Source organism: Hyaena hyaena, unplaced genomic scaffold (assembly GCF_003009895.1).
Source record: "Hyaena hyaena isolate Hyena2069 unplaced genomic scaffold, ASM300989v1 scaffold_94, whole genome shotgun sequence".
In the NCBI taxonomy this organism is placed as follows: domain Eukaryota; kingdom Metazoa; phylum Chordata; class Mammalia; order Carnivora; family Hyaenidae; genus Hyaena; species Hyaena hyaena.
The window spans coordinates 3,268,128-3,284,203 of NW_024080726.1; the positions used below are offsets into that span (position 1 = coordinate 3,268,128).

The following is a 16,076-nucleotide window of genomic DNA, read 5'->3' on the forward strand; positions in this document are numbered from 1 at the left end:
CCGTGGCCATTCCCTCTGCCTGGGATGCCTGTTTTCACAGATAGTCACACAGCACTCTCCTCCTCTCCTTCAATACTGATCTCCTACCTAAAATAGCCTCTCCATCCCGTCATCCTCTGAAGTCGAGTGCTCCATGGCATTTTTCACCACCAGATACCCAGATGGGAATGACACATTTAAAACCCTTGTTTAAAACGCTTCATCATCTCTCCTCTTTGCCATTAAAGGACAAAAGTCCAAGTTCCTTACCTTGGTGATGTGATCTAGCCCCACGTATCTCTCTGGCCTTAGCAAGCTGTGTCCAGGCTTTTGCAAACCCAGTGAGCTTTGGCTCAGCCTGTTTTCTCACCTGGTCCTCATTCACCTCTCCCCAGAACCCCCTGATTCTCCTGGGGGGTGGGGGTGGGGCTATGATTCCCAAGAGTTATTGCTGTAGTAACTGACAAGGGAGGAGTTCAGTGGTCGTTTATACGAAATGGTTATCTGAGATATAAGTTAATATGAACTAAGCCTATAACAAATACAGATTAAGTTTTTCATTAATCTACATTAACTCTATATCTGGGAGCCTATAACCTATGATTTCACACTCATAGAAATGAGAGTGGACCCTGCCCCTCCCCCCCCCAAGATGACTGAAATGTCATCTGAATGTGATCTGTGCTGGTTGCATGGACCCGGGTCTGTCTCAGAAATGGTGTAGACACTGCAGTGTCTGAGGAGCACAAACACATTCCTGAGAGGTCATCCTGGTTTATGACGGTTGGTTCTCACTAAGAAAGGACTAAACAGGCTTAAGACACTGGGCAAAGTCACCCCTATCAATTTCTCCTTAAGGAGCCCTCCCAGCTGAGGACTCTGCCCGTCTGACACAAGAGCAGCGATGACAGCCATTTCAGAACGGACCCTAAAGAAATGTGTGACTTTCATATTTATCCAGTGGATGCTGGTGCTCCATGGGCACAAGTCACCCCAAATATGTCATATCAACTGTTTGCTTCTTCGAGACGCACAGAAAACGCCCCTCTGGTTTAAGAAGGTCCTTTGCAACTAACGAAAGGGACCCCCACCTCTTAGGAAAGGTGGTCATTGTTCATACCTGTTCTGCCATAAACATGAAGCTGCTTTGCTTAACGCAAGGATCGTAAGGACTGAATGATGTGTCATACATTTCTGGGACAAGGTGACATTGTCATTGAAGTTCCGTTGAAGGAAAGAAGCTAATTTTCCTTTAAGCTTAAGCCTTTAGTAGTAACTTAATTAGGCCAGGCTGTAAAATCATCACTAATAGCTGTCAGAAGTACCCCTGAGTCACCCACGGATGACAAAGCTTGGCAGACAGCCTCTTCTGTAGAGAAGAGGCATCTAAAGCTCACCCCGCCTCTTGGAAATGTCCTCAAGGGGCACCAAGGTCCCCCAGTCTCAGCCTGCCTGCTTCCCGACCTCACAGCACGACTTTCCTTCATGAGTGCTTTACACACACATGTAATATATATATGTAATACATAGGTATGTGATATATAATAAAATAAGGGCACCTGGGTGTCTCAGTCGGTTAAGCATCCAACTTGGGCTCAGGTCATGATCTTGGGGTTTGTGAGTTCAAGTACCACATCGGGCTCTGTGCTGACAGCTCGGAGCCTGGAGCCTGCTTCGGATTCTGTGTCTCCCTCTCTCTCTGCTCCTCCCCTATTTGTGCTATGCCTCTAAAAATGGAATAAACGTTAAAAAAATTTTTTTAATAAAAAATTTTAAAAACAACCCTTTAACCTAACACAGTATTTTCAATTTTGCAATATTATATACCCATTCTTATCCACATACTTCCCCTCCCCCTTTTTTTTACATAGTGTCAATCACTTTGTATCCTAATTCTTTAACATTATTCTGTTTTCCCAGTTTCTGTAATCTTTTAGTTATTATTTGAATGGTTACTAAAAGTATGTGTTGCTACACTCTATGATCTGCTAACTTATACACTTAGTTTGGGCATTTAGGCCAGGAGCCGGTGCTTATAGGTTGAATTATGGGTTATTATGGGTGTGTGCTATATGACAAACAGAGTGGTCTTACAGTGAACTTGTTGTCATTCTTGTTTTTTATTTTTTAGTTATTATTATTTTTTATTTTAAAGAGAGAGTGACAGCGAGCTATACTCAGCTCAGAGCCCGATGCGGCAATTCCACCACCCTGGGATCACGACCTGAGTCAAAATCAAGAGCCGGATGCTTAACCGACTAAGCCCCCTGGGCGCCCCAATCATTCTTGTTTTTTAATTTGAATTAGTTGCCAAATTATCAGGTTTCTAACATTGAGATCTGGCAACTAGCAGCAGGAGTCCACCTTTAGGAAGAGCGGAAGCTCTGCTTTGCTACAGTCCCCTCCACTCCCTGGTGTCATTCTCCAAGCCCGCCTTGCTCACTTACATGCTCTGTACACAGTTTACATGAAGTGTATGCAGTTCAGTCTGCAACCCTTTATTTTCTTTTATAGTTTATTGTCAAGTTGGTTTCCATATAACAGCCAGTGCTCATCCCCACAAGTGCCCTCCCCCATGCCCATCACCACTTTTCCCCTCTCCCCCCCATCAGCCCTCGGTTTGTTCTCAGTATTTAAGAGTCTCTTATGGCTTGCCTCCCTCCCTCTCCTTGACTATTTTTTCCCCTTCCCCTCCCCCATGGTCTTCTGTTAAGTTTCTCCTGTTTCACATATGAGTGAAAACATATGGTATCTGTCCTTCTCTGCCTGACTTATTTTGCTCAGCATAACACCTTTGAGTTCCATCCGTGTTGCTACACATGGCCAGATTTCATTCTTTCTCATTGCCACGTAGGATTCCATTGTGTAGATAAACCACATCTTCTTGATCCGTTCATCCGTTGATGGACATTTAGGCTCTTTCCATGATTGGGCTACTGTTGAGAGTGCTGCTGTGAACATTGGGGTACATGTGCTCCTGTGCGTCAGCACTCCTGTATCCCTTGGGTAAATTCCTAGCAGTCAGTCTGCAACCTTTTGATTTAATGCCTTTGCCTCCATAGACAAGGATGTAGATGATGGCTTCAGGTAATGTTTGGCTCCTGCTGTTATTTCTGTAGGGTAGATTTCTGAAAGCAGCCTCACCGGGTATAAGTATATTTTGGGGCCTGCCATATTGTATTCCATTTGGGATGTCCTTTGGGACCATGATCCTCTCTTGTGCAATACCTGCCCCAGCACCCTCCGAGGGGGTGTTCAGCAACAGCCCTGCTGAACTGGGCCGGTCTAACCCTCTCTCCTAGGAATTTGCAAATTGGATATAAAGATAATGTGTCTGAGCTGATCTTTTTTTTAATGTTTATTGTTGAGAGAGTGTAGGTGGGGGAGAGGCAGAGAGAGGGGGACTGAGGATCCCAAGTGGGCTCTTTGATTGACAACAGTGAGCCCAAACTCACCAATTGTGAGCTCATGACCTGAAGTCAATCAACTGACTGAGCCACCCAGGTGCCCCTGAGCTGATCTTCTTAAATGGAAGAAAGGCAAGTTTTGGGCAGTGGAGTATATGTTTGGTCAAATACATGTGGAAAAGAGAAGAAAGCCAGTTTTGCAAAGAGAAAGAAGGAGATACAAAGGACAGAAAGACGTCAAGGCAAGAAAGTGTAGAATCAGAGAGAGAGAGAGAGAGAGAAAGGAAGAGGGAGGGACTAAGTGTGACTCAGGTCACTAAAGGGCAAAGGTCAGAGGTCACAGGAGCAGGAATTCTTGTCACTCTAGGTCCTGGTGGGGTTCTGGTTCTGCACTTCCTGCACAGCCCCTTGTATTCTAGAAGCTATCCTGTGTCATTCCAATACTCTTGTTTTCTTTTTTTTTTTTTAATATTTTTTAATGTTTATTTATTATTGAGAGAGAAAGACAGAGTGCGAGCAGGGGAGGGTCAGAGAGAGGGGGAGACACAGAATCCAAAGCAGGCTCCAAGCTCTGAGCTGTCGGCACAGAGCCCAGCGCGGGGCTTGAACCCACGAACTGTGAGCTCATGACCTGAGCCAAAGTCAGATAGACACTTAACCGACTGAGCCCCCAGGCATCTCTACACTTGTTTTCTTAAGCTGGATCTCAGTGGTTTCTGTAGGTGCCAATCCAGCTGCCATCAGGTTCTTTTTATTTATTTTAATTTTTTTAAATATTTATTTTTGAGGGGGGAGGGGCAGAGAGAGAGGGAGACACGGAATCCAAAGCGGTTCCAGGCTCCCAGCCGTCAGCACAGAGCACGACGTGGAGCTCGAACTCATAGTCCGCGAGATCCTGACTTGAACCGAAGTCGGACACTGAACTGACTGAGCCACGCAGGCGCCCCAGCCGTCAGGTTCTTGAGAGCCACTTTCTGTGGTCTTGGTCCACGGCTGTGTCCCTCACCTGGCAGCACAGCGCCTCATAGGGGCCGGATGTCTGCCAAATGCGTAGATGAATCTGCAGTAAGACGACCACCCTCCGTCCCACCAGACCTGTGAGTGTGTGAAATTGCCCCGTCCGTCCCTGTCGAGGCACGGACGACCCTTGTGCTGCCCATCCCAGTGGTCTGTGCTGGATGGTTCCTGCCCATCAGCAGTACGTGCCCCTCTCCCGCCGGTGCTGGGGCTCTTCTGTGAGTGCCCACCCGCTTCCCAGGCGCCCCTCTGCTTCCCCAGGGAGGTCCTCCAGATGCACGGCTCCCCCACGCCATCTGGGTCTCTGCTCACATGTCCCCTTCCCTGAGGCGGCCCGCCTGTCCTGGCTGAACTAACACCTTCCCTGACCGCCGGCCTCACTGCACTGTCTCCCCACTATGCTTGATTCCTCATCATAGCACAAAAAATTATGGCAAATGTTCGCTTCGTTGTCTGTTGTAAGTTCACAGGAGTGGAAACTTGCTTTGTTTGCTGTTCTTTCCGTGAAACAAGGCCTGACACTTTGGTTGGTGCCCCCCTCACTGATTCCACAGACATTTACTGAGTGCCTACTGCATACAAATAACGACCTAAAATACATAACCGTGCTGGAAGGCGCTTAGTGCAGTGGGACAAATAGAACAAGGGAGGAGATGGGTAGGGCTGGGGGCAGCTTTGCTGCAATTTTTAAGCAGCAAGGTCAGGGAGGGCCTCGTGTAGGAGGCAGTGTTCTAGCAAACGCATGAAGGAGGTGAGGAAGAGAGCCAGGCACATGTCTGAACAAAGAACATTTCAGGTAGGGAGCAGCCACTGCAAAGGTCCTGCGGCAGGAATGTGTTCGGGAAGCAGTAGGCTTTAGCTGTAAGGGGCGAGCGGTATTGGAAGGAGTGAAACAAGAAATGGGATTCAAGGGAGACTTCAAACACAATCGCCCTTCTGCAGGTATCATTTATGTACAATCAAATGCACGTGTGTTAAGCGTACAGTCTGAGTTTTGGTCAATGTATAACCATGTAACTGTTGCCTTGGTCAAGACACAGAACCTTTTCATCACCCTGGTGAGTTCCCTAGTCTCTGCACAGTCAATCCTCCACCTCCCACAGGGGTGTGTGCTGCAAGTTCTAGAACGTCATTTACATGGAGTCATGTCCCATGTGCTCTCCTGGGCCTGGCTTATTTCACTGAGCATAAAACTCTTGTGATTCATCACGTGTTTATCAGCAGCTCCTTTGTGTTGTTAAGCGGAGTTCCTTCATGTGATTCAGCACGGCTTATGCGTCCATGCGTCTGTGGATGGAGATGGCGCTGTTTGCAGTTTTCCGCTACTGTGGACAAAGCTGCTGTGAGCGTTTGCATACAAGTGTCCTTGGGTGTGTGAATCCATCTCACTGGAGCACGTGTAGACCTACCAGCCGGCTTTCTGGGCTGCGTAGTTTAACGTATGTTTAACTTTCTAAGAAAGTTACAAACTTTATTCCAGGGAGGTTGTGCTGGTTTTTATTTTATTTATTTTATTTTTATTTTTTTACAAATAGCTTATTGTCAAATTAGTTTCCACATAACACTCAGTGCTCATCCCCACAAGTGCCCTCCTCCACGCCCATCCCTCCTCCCCCCACATCCATCAGTCCTCAGTTTTTGTCAGCATTCAAGAGTCTTTCATGGTTTGCCTCTCTCCCTAGATCATTTTCTCACACCATGCACAAAAATAAACTCAAAATGGATAAAGGACCTGAACGTGAGACAAGAAACTATCAACACCCTAGAGGAGAAAGCAGGAAACAACCTCCTTGACCTCCACCGCAGCAACTTCTTACTTGACACATCCCCAAAAGCAAGGGAATCAAGAGCAAAAATAAACGATTGGGACCTCATCAAGATTAAAAGCTTCTGCACAGTGAAGGAAACAACCCAGAAAACTAATAGGCAACCAACGGAATGGGAAAAGATAGTTGCAAATGACATATCAGATAAAGGGTTAATATCCAGAATCTATAAGGAGCTCACCAAACTTCACACCCGAAAAACAAACAACCCAGTGAAGAAATGGGCAGAAGATATGAACAGACACTTCTCCAAAAAGGACATCCAGATGGCCAACAGACACATGAATCGATGCTCAGCATCCCTCCTCATCAGGGAAATACAAATCAAAACCACACTGAGATGCCACCTCACGCCAGTCAGAGTGGCTAAAATGAGCAAATCAGAGAACTCTAGATGCTGGCGAGGATGTGGAGAAACGGGCACCTTCCTACACTGTTGGTGGGAATGTAAACTGGTACAGCCCCTCTGGTTTTTATTTTTTATTTTGAGAGAGAGCGCAAGTGGGGAAGGAACAGAGAGAGACGGAGAGAAATAATCCCAAGCAGGTTCCGCGCCGCCACTGCAGAGCCCAGTGTGGGGTTCAAACTCACAAGCTGGGAGATCATGACCTGAGCCAAAATCAAGAGCTGGGCGCTTAACCGACTGAGCCCCCCAAGCCTGCGGTTGTGCTGTTTTATGATCCCCCATGTTCTCTGCACCTTGGCCAACGCCTGGGACTGTCGGGCTTTTTGGTTGCAGCCACTGAGGTGGGTGTGTGCTAGCCCCTCACTGTGATCTTCATTTGCCTTTCTCTGATGGAATCGATGCTGAGTACTTCCTCACGTCCTTATTAGCTACTTGTATACCTTCTCTTGTGGAGTATGTGTTCATTCCTTTACTTGCGTTGTTGGCTTACTGAGTTGCGGTTCTTTATGTATATTTTGATTCTACAGAGAAGTCTTTCATCAGGCACCTGTTTTGTGACTATTTTCTCGCAGCAGTACCGGTCGTTTCATTTTCTTACCAGCATCTCTCAAAGAGCGGATGTTTCTAACTCCAGTGCAGTTGAATCTATCCATTTTTTGTTTATGTGGTTGGTGTCTCACTCAGCTAAGAAATGTCTGCCTACCCCAAGGTTGTGGGGCAGGGGGTGAGGGAGGTTCATGGGTTTTTTCCCCTAGTCATTCTGTAGTTTTAACTTTTATTTCAGGTCCACAGAGGGTTTCGAGCAAGGACCCGACATGATCACACTCATGTGTCAGAGGCACCCCTGTGCTGTGTGGACACTGGTGGGGCAGAGCGGGAGTGAAAACCAGCAGGCAGGCATGGGAAATATTGATCAGCGAGGGTTTTTGGCTTGTGCCCCATGATGGATAATATTGTAATTTAAGGCTTGCTTGCGTCCGAAAGTTTGCTGTACATTTTAACTTGTCTTCACTAAAGAACTGATTTTAAGTTTTAATCCGACCATTGTCATTCTTTGGCCATGGCAGCCCCCAACACAACAGTGGGTTCATCTATCACTCCAGAGAGAGCAGAAAAAGGGAAACCAACATATTCCACGTCATGCCCTCCATCACGCCCGCTGGGACTCACGTCCTCGCCTTGGCCACTTCAGCTCCGGTGTGACCCTTTCTTGAATTTATGACTTATTGCTCTCAGTTACTCTTTTGGCCAGATTTATAAAACTAACTGTTCTGTCTTTATATAATACCTACTTTGTGCACTAGGCAATGACAGTAAATTTATTGTCTATGAGTTGTTAACCTTGAAAAATTACATCAATGCAAAGTGATTGCCTTTTAGCCTCCATAGCCAATAAATTTAATTTTTTGGAGGGGGTGATATGAGTCATAGGATCATATATATAATCGCTGATCACAGAATGAGGAGCAAGTTGAAGGTTCTGAGCAACAGAGGCCACGAAGGAAGACATCTGCTTCTTGCCAACCATGTATAAGCTGGTCTCTTGTTGTCTGCTTTTCATAGGATGCTTACAACCTCTCTTCTCTCTGCCCGTCCCCGACTCCAGAAAAGAGGCTCTGAAGTTCTCAGGTAAGATGGACTTGCTCCCTTTAGGTTCATCTTGAAGGACTCTTTAAGGGTCTTAAATGCAAAGTTGGAGATAAGGATGGGGATTCTTTCTTGAAGGGGTCTTGTTAAATTAAGTCTTAGCTCTGGATAGAATACTAGAGGATCCTTACAGCACACTGCAGACTTTTTATTTTCTTTCTAAAACCTAGGAGTAGAAAGGGTAGCTTTGCTTATTTCATGTCACTTCTGGAACCCAAAATGCTGTTATGGTTGATTTTCCCCCCAATTTTAAAATTTGTACTGCATTTAAAACATCATTACTTTTAGTTTCTATCTTCAATGAACTGGTTGGATGTAGAATTTGGTTGTTCCAATTGTAGATTAGAACTATTTGATATAAAGTTAAAAAGTAATCACCTGACATGTGTTATATGAGGCAAAAATATTAAAAAATAAAAAAATGATGATCTGGAGCTAGGGATGACATTTATTTCCAAGTACAAGTATCTTGTCCTTTTGATTTATGTTTCATTCAGTTCAAGTTGAATTAAAAAAATTAGTCAAGCAGATACTCATTTTGCTATTTCCTCTTAGTTTAAGAAATGAAAAGGCTGATGCTTGGTTACTAGTTTCCATTAAAACTTTAACTGGATTTTTATCTTGTCTTTAATTTTGGGTTCTTTTAGACTTTTTTAAGTAAAGAAAAAACCTCTTCTGAATCATTGATTTTATAATTGATATTATAATTTCTTGTCTCTAAAGTTTCTTCCAAGAGGCTTTTTGCTGATCAGCAAGCCCTGGTGGTCAGTCACCCATGTCCACAGCCCCTGGCCTCTTGTCAGTCACATTAATGGTCCAAACAGGCACTGAGAAGCGCCTGGGTGGCTCAGTTGGTTAAGTGTCTGACTCCTGATTCACGCTCAGGTCACGATCTCAGTGTTGTGGGAACGAGCCCATGTCAGGCTCTGTGCTGAGCATGGAGCCTGCTTAAAGATCTTCTCTCTCCTTCTGCCCCTCTGCCCCACTCATGTTCTCTCTTAAAAGATAAATAAAAATAAAAAACAGGCATTGACTTTAGTGAGTCTCTGCTATTTAAAAAGAACAGTGGAAAGCAAGCACAAGATGAAATCAAGACTGACTATTCAGATATTTCTGTCATCTTCAAACATGTACGTATTATCATGATTTTTTAAAACGTAGGTCAGTGTAGCATCTCATTCAGATTCTAAATGGGTTGGCAGTCTGCCTTCAAGTTCCTGCCTTTCCTAATGTATTTGTTTTGACATAAATGGGCTTTCATCACACACACACTTACATGTGGCCACATTGTATAGATTTTCATGAATAATCCTCAGAAATGCTGTGCTCAGATGCCTTCAGTGCGCCGTCTCCCAGTCAAGGCTGTGGCTGAGCCTCTGGAAGCAGCCAGCACGCGGGTGGTTAGGACTCTGGGGGCCTCTGATCTCAGTGTGCGGCCGCCAGCCCAGAGAGCCATCCGGACACCTAGTGCCCGCTGAGCACACCTCCCACCTTCCACACACGTTCCACACGCCGTGCATGCACATTCCACACATCTTACGCACACTTACCGTACAAGCTGACCAAATTTCACATTAAAAATGTTATTACTATCAAAGTCTCTATCTACTGTTTCTATATTCTATATGATAATAATAACTCAATAATTGCGGCAATAGGCAGTAGATAAACAGAAACAGGAAAGAACTACTTTTCAGGTAGAAGCTTTTTCTAAACAAATTCTTCAAATTAAAAAAGTTTTCTTAATGTTTATTTTTAAGATAGAAAGACAGAGCACAAGTTATTTTTAAGATAGAAAGACAGAGCACAAGCGGGGGAGGGGCAAAGAGAGGGGGAGACACAGAATCCAAAGCAGGCTCAGGCTCCAAGCTATCAGCACAGAGCCCGACGTGGGGCTCGAACCCACAAACTGTGAGATCATGACCTGAGCCCAAGTCAGATCCTCAACTGACTGAGCCACCCAGGCGCCCCTGTGGAAGTTTTCTTTAACTGGCCCTGTGGCTCAGCTCCACTCTCTATTCAAGGCAGCGAGCGGCTTGGCAAAGTCACACAAGGCAGAAAACAGAATTAGATCCACCCTCTTGGTTGTCTGGCCTGCCGGCTTGTGAATCGGACCACAGCATTTCCACCTCTCTGTTAAAATGCCACTGACAAATCATGAACTTAGCATTTGAGGAATTTCTAGTGTTCTCTCTCTGTCCTTGAGCCCCCAAAAGACAATAGGGAACAGACTGAAGGATGGACCAAGCTACTAACCTGTTATTACTCTGTGCAGCACATGATGGAGACACAAGATCAACCCTGGATGAACTGGAAAGAGTGTCCCTCCTGCAAATGCTGGAGATGTTAGGGGCAGAGAGAGGGGACAGTCTTAGGAAAGCAGGTAAAATAATTCTTGCGTGTATAGGCTGTCTGATTTTATTGCTACTGAATTACTCTCTATTCTCATCCGCTACGTGAAGTAAAAGCCTGTTTGGGAAGAGAAAGGTGACCTAGAAAACACGCTAATAAATTGCCCAACACTCTCCCCTTCTGGTGTAAAGCCTCCTCTGCAATCTGGTGTTTTCTCTTTCCCACCAACTCCTTGCAAGCACCATGCCCTCCTTGGTACCTCAGCATACATTTTTTTTTCTGTACACATTTATTTTGGAGGGGAAGGAGGGTGTTATCCCAGTTTCCAATAAGTGCTATTTTATATATTTTTTAAAAATGTTTATTTATTTTGAGAGAGAGAGAGAGAGGAGGGGAGGGACAGAATGGGGGGATTGGGGGAGAGAATCCCAAGCAGACTCCATGCTGTCAGTGCAGAGCCTGGTGCGGGGCCCAATAAGTGCAATTTTACATCCTGGGTTCTCACTTGTTAAAATCTTACGCAAATTACTTAATCTTCTGGTACCTCAGTAACTTCATCAGGATTCATACAAATATCCACTTCATGGGGCTCTTGTTAAGTCAGTGAGAAAACGCAAGTAAAATGCTCACCGCAATCACACACAGTTATCAACAAAATGTCAGCTCTTCCTAGTTTCTCCAACTGTATTCCACTAAGCATTGACACAAAGGCTCAGAACATCCTGGAAACAAAATGGAGACTTTAATAGACATTGTTTAATAGAAGTTCATTCATGTAAAATGTTTGTAGCGCAGAACTGGGGAGAAGGCAGCGCCCTCTATGAACTCCGCCAGGGAGCAAGGACCGGGGTGTCTGCCTAGCTGCCTTCAAGTAACTATCGCTGTAGAGTGAAAACACGGAGATCAGAAACTAGGCACGACTTAGGAATATTCTATTTTGTGAGTTTTAAATAAAACAAGCGTAAAACAGAAACCACAGATCTGATGATGAATGGTTTTCAAATGCTGTTTTCCAGGTCTCGGTACCGGCACTGCTAGCCCTCGGGGAAGTATGAGGCAGGTAAGTGACCCTACTTAGGAGAGCTGGGTGAGGCATGTCACACCCTGACTTTAGAGGAGCCTACATTCTTGAACCGGGTACCGGGTACCGTTCTGGGTAGGACTCGTGCCTTCAAGCAACCGGCCAATCAGTGTTATCTGGGAGCATTCATTTATCTAAATCGTGATGCGTATAAAATGCGCCTACCAGAACTCAGCCAGTGCCGGCTTTGCATAAACTGTCGTGTTAAGCTTAAGGGATTGAACAACACGTAAGGTCCCTGCTCTCAAGTCTGTCGCCCCTGTGCCGTCTCTTTCATCATCTCCACACGTGGTCCAGGGGCCAGCAGCCGCTGGCAAACTTGTGAGAAACGCAGAATCTCCTACCAGATCGAAATCCGCACCTTCGCAAGAACCCCAGGGGACTCGCACGCGCAGTCAAGTCTGGAAGTCACTTCAGGGTCACAACTGAGGGGAAGAATGACGTGGTTAGAACACTGAGACGGACCATGGGTGGGAGAGAGCGAGCAGGGACGCCGGGTGTAGCAGAAAGACTGTGCTGGGCAACGCTGGCAGTAATGTGCGACAGTTAGAAACGGTGTGCGATTACCGGAGGGCCTCACATTCTGAGGGTCTGCATTTGACCATCAGCAACACCCCCAAACCCCAGGTGTTTCCTGAAGGGCTTGCGGGTGCACCAGCCCCACCAGCCAGTCTACACTGCCACCCTGTTCCAGCCCCTTCCGTCCCAGTGATTGTGTGTACGCACGCCAGCACATCAGAACCTCCAGGGAATCCTCAGGGAAACTTACTCAACTTTAGCCGAGCTCTTCCCAAACATTGTGACCAGAGACGTTTGTTTGTTTGTTTGTTTGTTTTTGGGTGTACTACCCATTAACATCCTTATAAGAATACACTGGAAACACTCGATCCTGGAGATGGTGTTCACCACCCGAGGTCCCAACGGGGATAATCCCCCCAGAAAGGGCTCGTGTGGTTTCTGCATGTGACTAATTAAAAGTTATCATTCAGATGTTTATATTCCTCTGAGTGGAAGGATTATGGTTAAAGACTCTAAAATCACAAAGGTGATTAATAGGATTCGCTCATGAAATCTACAATAAAAACAAACGTAAGGGTCCACGCTTTAATAGGTAAATTTCAGGGGAAGGACAAGACCTAGTTTACACAGAAGATGGTAACTGTACAGATCACGTTACTGACAAATTATTTAGACAGAAAGAGGTCAGTGAGGGCTTAGGAAATGTTGTGGCCAGCAGAGGGCCACGTAGACTCCGTGGACCCCCAACTGGGTGCAGGGGCCCTTCCAGAGCCACACACTGGGCTCTTACTGTAGGTACAACTGCAAACAAGTTTCAAAGGTCCTACATCTTAACTACAGTTCTTTTTTCTTGTATGGGTCTTAATTGACAACCTGTGTTTTTTATTTGTTTTTGTGTATTGTTTTAGTTTCAGGCTTTCTTTGGACAAGATCCTAACGTTTTCCTGACTCGTCTTTTGGCCAGAATCAGGAAACAATATAAGAAACGTGGCTCTCCCTCTGAATGCTTCTGGAAATACTGCGTCTGAAGTAAAACGGATATCCACTAGTCAACTCAAAAACCACCACCTTAGAAAGTTAAAGATAAAAATGCCTGATTTGAAAATAGTATAGAAAAAACCCTAAGCAAACTATACCCTGTTCATTATTACTTGGAAAAATAAATCCTCTATGTTTTGCAAGTAACATGAGTGGTCATTTTACTTATACATGGGTTCTGAAAATGTGTAATTTTTCTTTCCATCAAGTTCTCTTTTTTAAAAAATATTTATTCATTTTTGAGAGAGAGAGAGTGTGCATGAATAGTGGAGGGGCAGAGAAAGAGGGAGAGAGAGAGAGAATCCCAAAAGCAGGCTCCACACTGTCATCTCAGAGCCCGACATCAGGCTCAATCCCACGAACCGTGAGATCATAACTGGAGCTAAAATCGAGAGTGGGACGCTTAACCGACTAAGCCACCCCAGCACTCCTTCATCGATTTATCTTTAAAGAACTCTGAAAATTTAAAAGTAAAGCTAATAAAATGAACAGAAGCAAACACTAAGAAGAAAAGTCACAACAATGCAATTTTTAGTTGAAAATAGTTGAACTACAGTTGAAATAGTTAAACTACAACTCACTTAAACATTACATGTCCCCACATGTCCCCTCAACCCTTAAGGATGACGACATACGGTATCACCACTTATAAAAATCAGCATCTTGGAGTGGAGAGGTCTCTACGGTGGAGGATGTGTAGATGCGGGCTGGGAGAGGTCTGAATTCTCCACAGCTTCTGACGGGGAAGGTTCAGGTGCTCAGGTCCCTGTCCCTGAGCTTCAATCCCTTCACGGGGACACAGGCTTGCGGACTCAAGGATGGTCTCCTATACAGGAGGCTGAGGAGGGTTTAGGACTGCAGAACGGAAGGAAAAGCCCCGGTTGTTCATTTTTAAAAGCCACTAAAATGTGTGCACACACCAACTTATGCCCTGTGAACGCGTCTATACCGGCGAGCTTGAACACAGAATCGGCAGCAGGGGCTCCCAGCGTGAAGCAGGCCCGGGAAAGCGCAGCTCTAACCGGACCCGGAGCCTCCCTGCGGGCTCCCCTTCGGCCAGGCAGCCGCTCAGGAGACCAAGTGTCAGAGTGGCACCGAACGGCCGCCCGGAATCGGCCCTGAACTTGTCACAAGCTCCGAAGGCCTCTCCTACGACACAGGTGTGATAAAGCGTCCCTTCCCGGATTCGGGACGACCCCCAGGGAAGGAGGCTTCGCACTCGAAGGATGGAAGCGCAGTCTCAGCCACGCTGACACCAGGGAGCCGTGGTAACGCGGTGGCGACCCCACCACTGAGACCAAGCTGATACTAACTGGTTCTCTAACACAGAACCCTGGCGCCACCAAACCATTTTGCACTGATGACACCAGAAAGAGCTTCCGTGCGATTCCAGCGAAGGGTAATTCTGAGCCCTGTCCCTTGTTTCAGGGCTATGGGCAAAGTACTCCTGCGCATGGGGCCCTGGGGTCAGATTCAAACATCCCGGTCCCTGCTCCCAGTGCACAGGCCAAGCCCTGGACCGGGTCCTGACCCCCCCCCCCCAACTCGCACTGTGCTGCACAATGAGGCCCGGGGACAAGGCTGGTGTCGCAGGTGGTCCCGGACGCCGTGCGGAACAGCCCGTTAGAGAGCGTGCACCTGGCAACCACGTAGGTGCTTCTTCTCCCTGTGTTGTCACCGCTCTGCTACAGAAAGGCGTACACGGTGTGAGAAGTGTAGCCCCAGAGAGTCCCGCGGCTTCCAGGATCTCGTTCTGTCAACGAGATTTTGTTGACAAAATTCTGTCAACCGGCAGCCACGGAATCTCAGAATTATTTCTGGCCGTACTTCTAACTGCCACTTGTTTGGGGTAACACCGAAGTCAAGTTTCGCTGCGCACACACCCCTCCGGAGGCCGTCCAATCTCCTCAGAAGACGGGCAACTAGAAAGAGAAGCTGAGTGACAGCTTGAATGCACCAGAAACTGAGGAATAGAAGACTGTATATACCATGTCTGCCTCAGAGAAATGATGCCTATTAAAAAGTCCAGAAGGGAAAACCTTCACATTCAGTGAGAGCTTCCTGGCCACACAGGAGTCAGGGGCCAAAGAGACACACGGAGAGCAAGTGCAGCCCCGTGGCTACTCGCTCAGCTGTCCGCCGCGGGAGCGCCACCACAGGACTCTGCGGCGTCACCAAGGGAATCTTGGCTTGCGCGGGTGACGCAGCCCTGCAGCAGAGAACAGGAGCATGCAGGATGACGTAAGTCATCTGGAAAGCCTGAACAGCAGTAAAATGCTGGCCACGCACCCTCCATCTCATTCCCCAATTTATTCGATTCATGCCTAAAAATAGTCTGTATTAGTCATTCCTTATTATTAAAAGGGAAATGACAATTGCTTACATACTTTTGCTTAAATTATTTTGAGGCTCATTCATATATTCTTCTATTCAAAAGCATACAAATAGTATTTTATTTTTTAAAGTGTATTTATTTGGGGAGACAGTGAGAGAGAGTGCATGCATGCATGAGCAGGGGAGGGGGGAGGGAGAGAGAGAGAGAGAGAGAGAGAATCCCAAGCAGGCTCCACACTGTTATCACAGAACCCAACATGGGGCTCGAACCCACAAATGTGAGATCATGACCGGAGTCGAAATAAGGAGTCAGACGCTTTACCGACTAAGCCCCACAGGCGCCCCCAAAATCTTATTTATTTATTTCTGAGAGAGACAGAGAGAGACAGAGCAGGAGCAGGGGAGGGTCAGAGAGAGAGGGAGACACAGAATCTGAAGCAGGCTCCAGGCTCTGAGCTGTCAGCACAGAG

At 46.4% G+C, this 16,076-nt stretch overlaps 1 protein-coding gene across 1 annotated transcript; it reads left to right on the plus strand.

The window, feature by feature from the left end:
* Positions 1 to 8,161: 8,161 nt before the first annotated feature.
* Positions 8,162 to 13,423, plus strand: UTS2 (urotensin 2). The gene is made up of 4 exons (XM_039234994.1): positions 8,162 to 8,264; positions 10,558 to 10,665; positions 11,651 to 11,694; positions 13,143 to 13,423. Exons 1-4 carry the CDS (start codon positions 8,162 to 8,164, stop codon positions 13,260 to 13,262), a joined length of 375 nt encoding a protein of 124 aa, XP_039090925.1. The 3' UTR covers positions 13,263 to 13,423.
* The last annotated feature ends 2,653 nt before the right edge of the window (positions 13,424 to 16,076 follow it).

What these genes read in the sequence shown, in the direction of transcription:
- UTS2 (XM_039234994.1), top strand. Translation starts at nt 8,162, where the DNA reads ATGTATAAGCTGGTCTCTTGTTGTCTGCTTTTCATAGGATGCTTACAA. An exon ending in GGACAGTCTTAGGAAAGCAG is followed by an intron (nt 10,666 to 11,650) that starts GTAAAATAATTC and finishes GCTGTTTTCCAG; the next exon opens with GTCTCGGTACCGGCACTGCT. An exon ending in CTCGGGGAAGTATGAGGCAG is followed by an intron (nt 11,695 to 13,142) that starts GTAAGTGACCCT and finishes GTATTGTTTTAG; the next exon opens with TTTCAGGCTTTCTTTGGACA.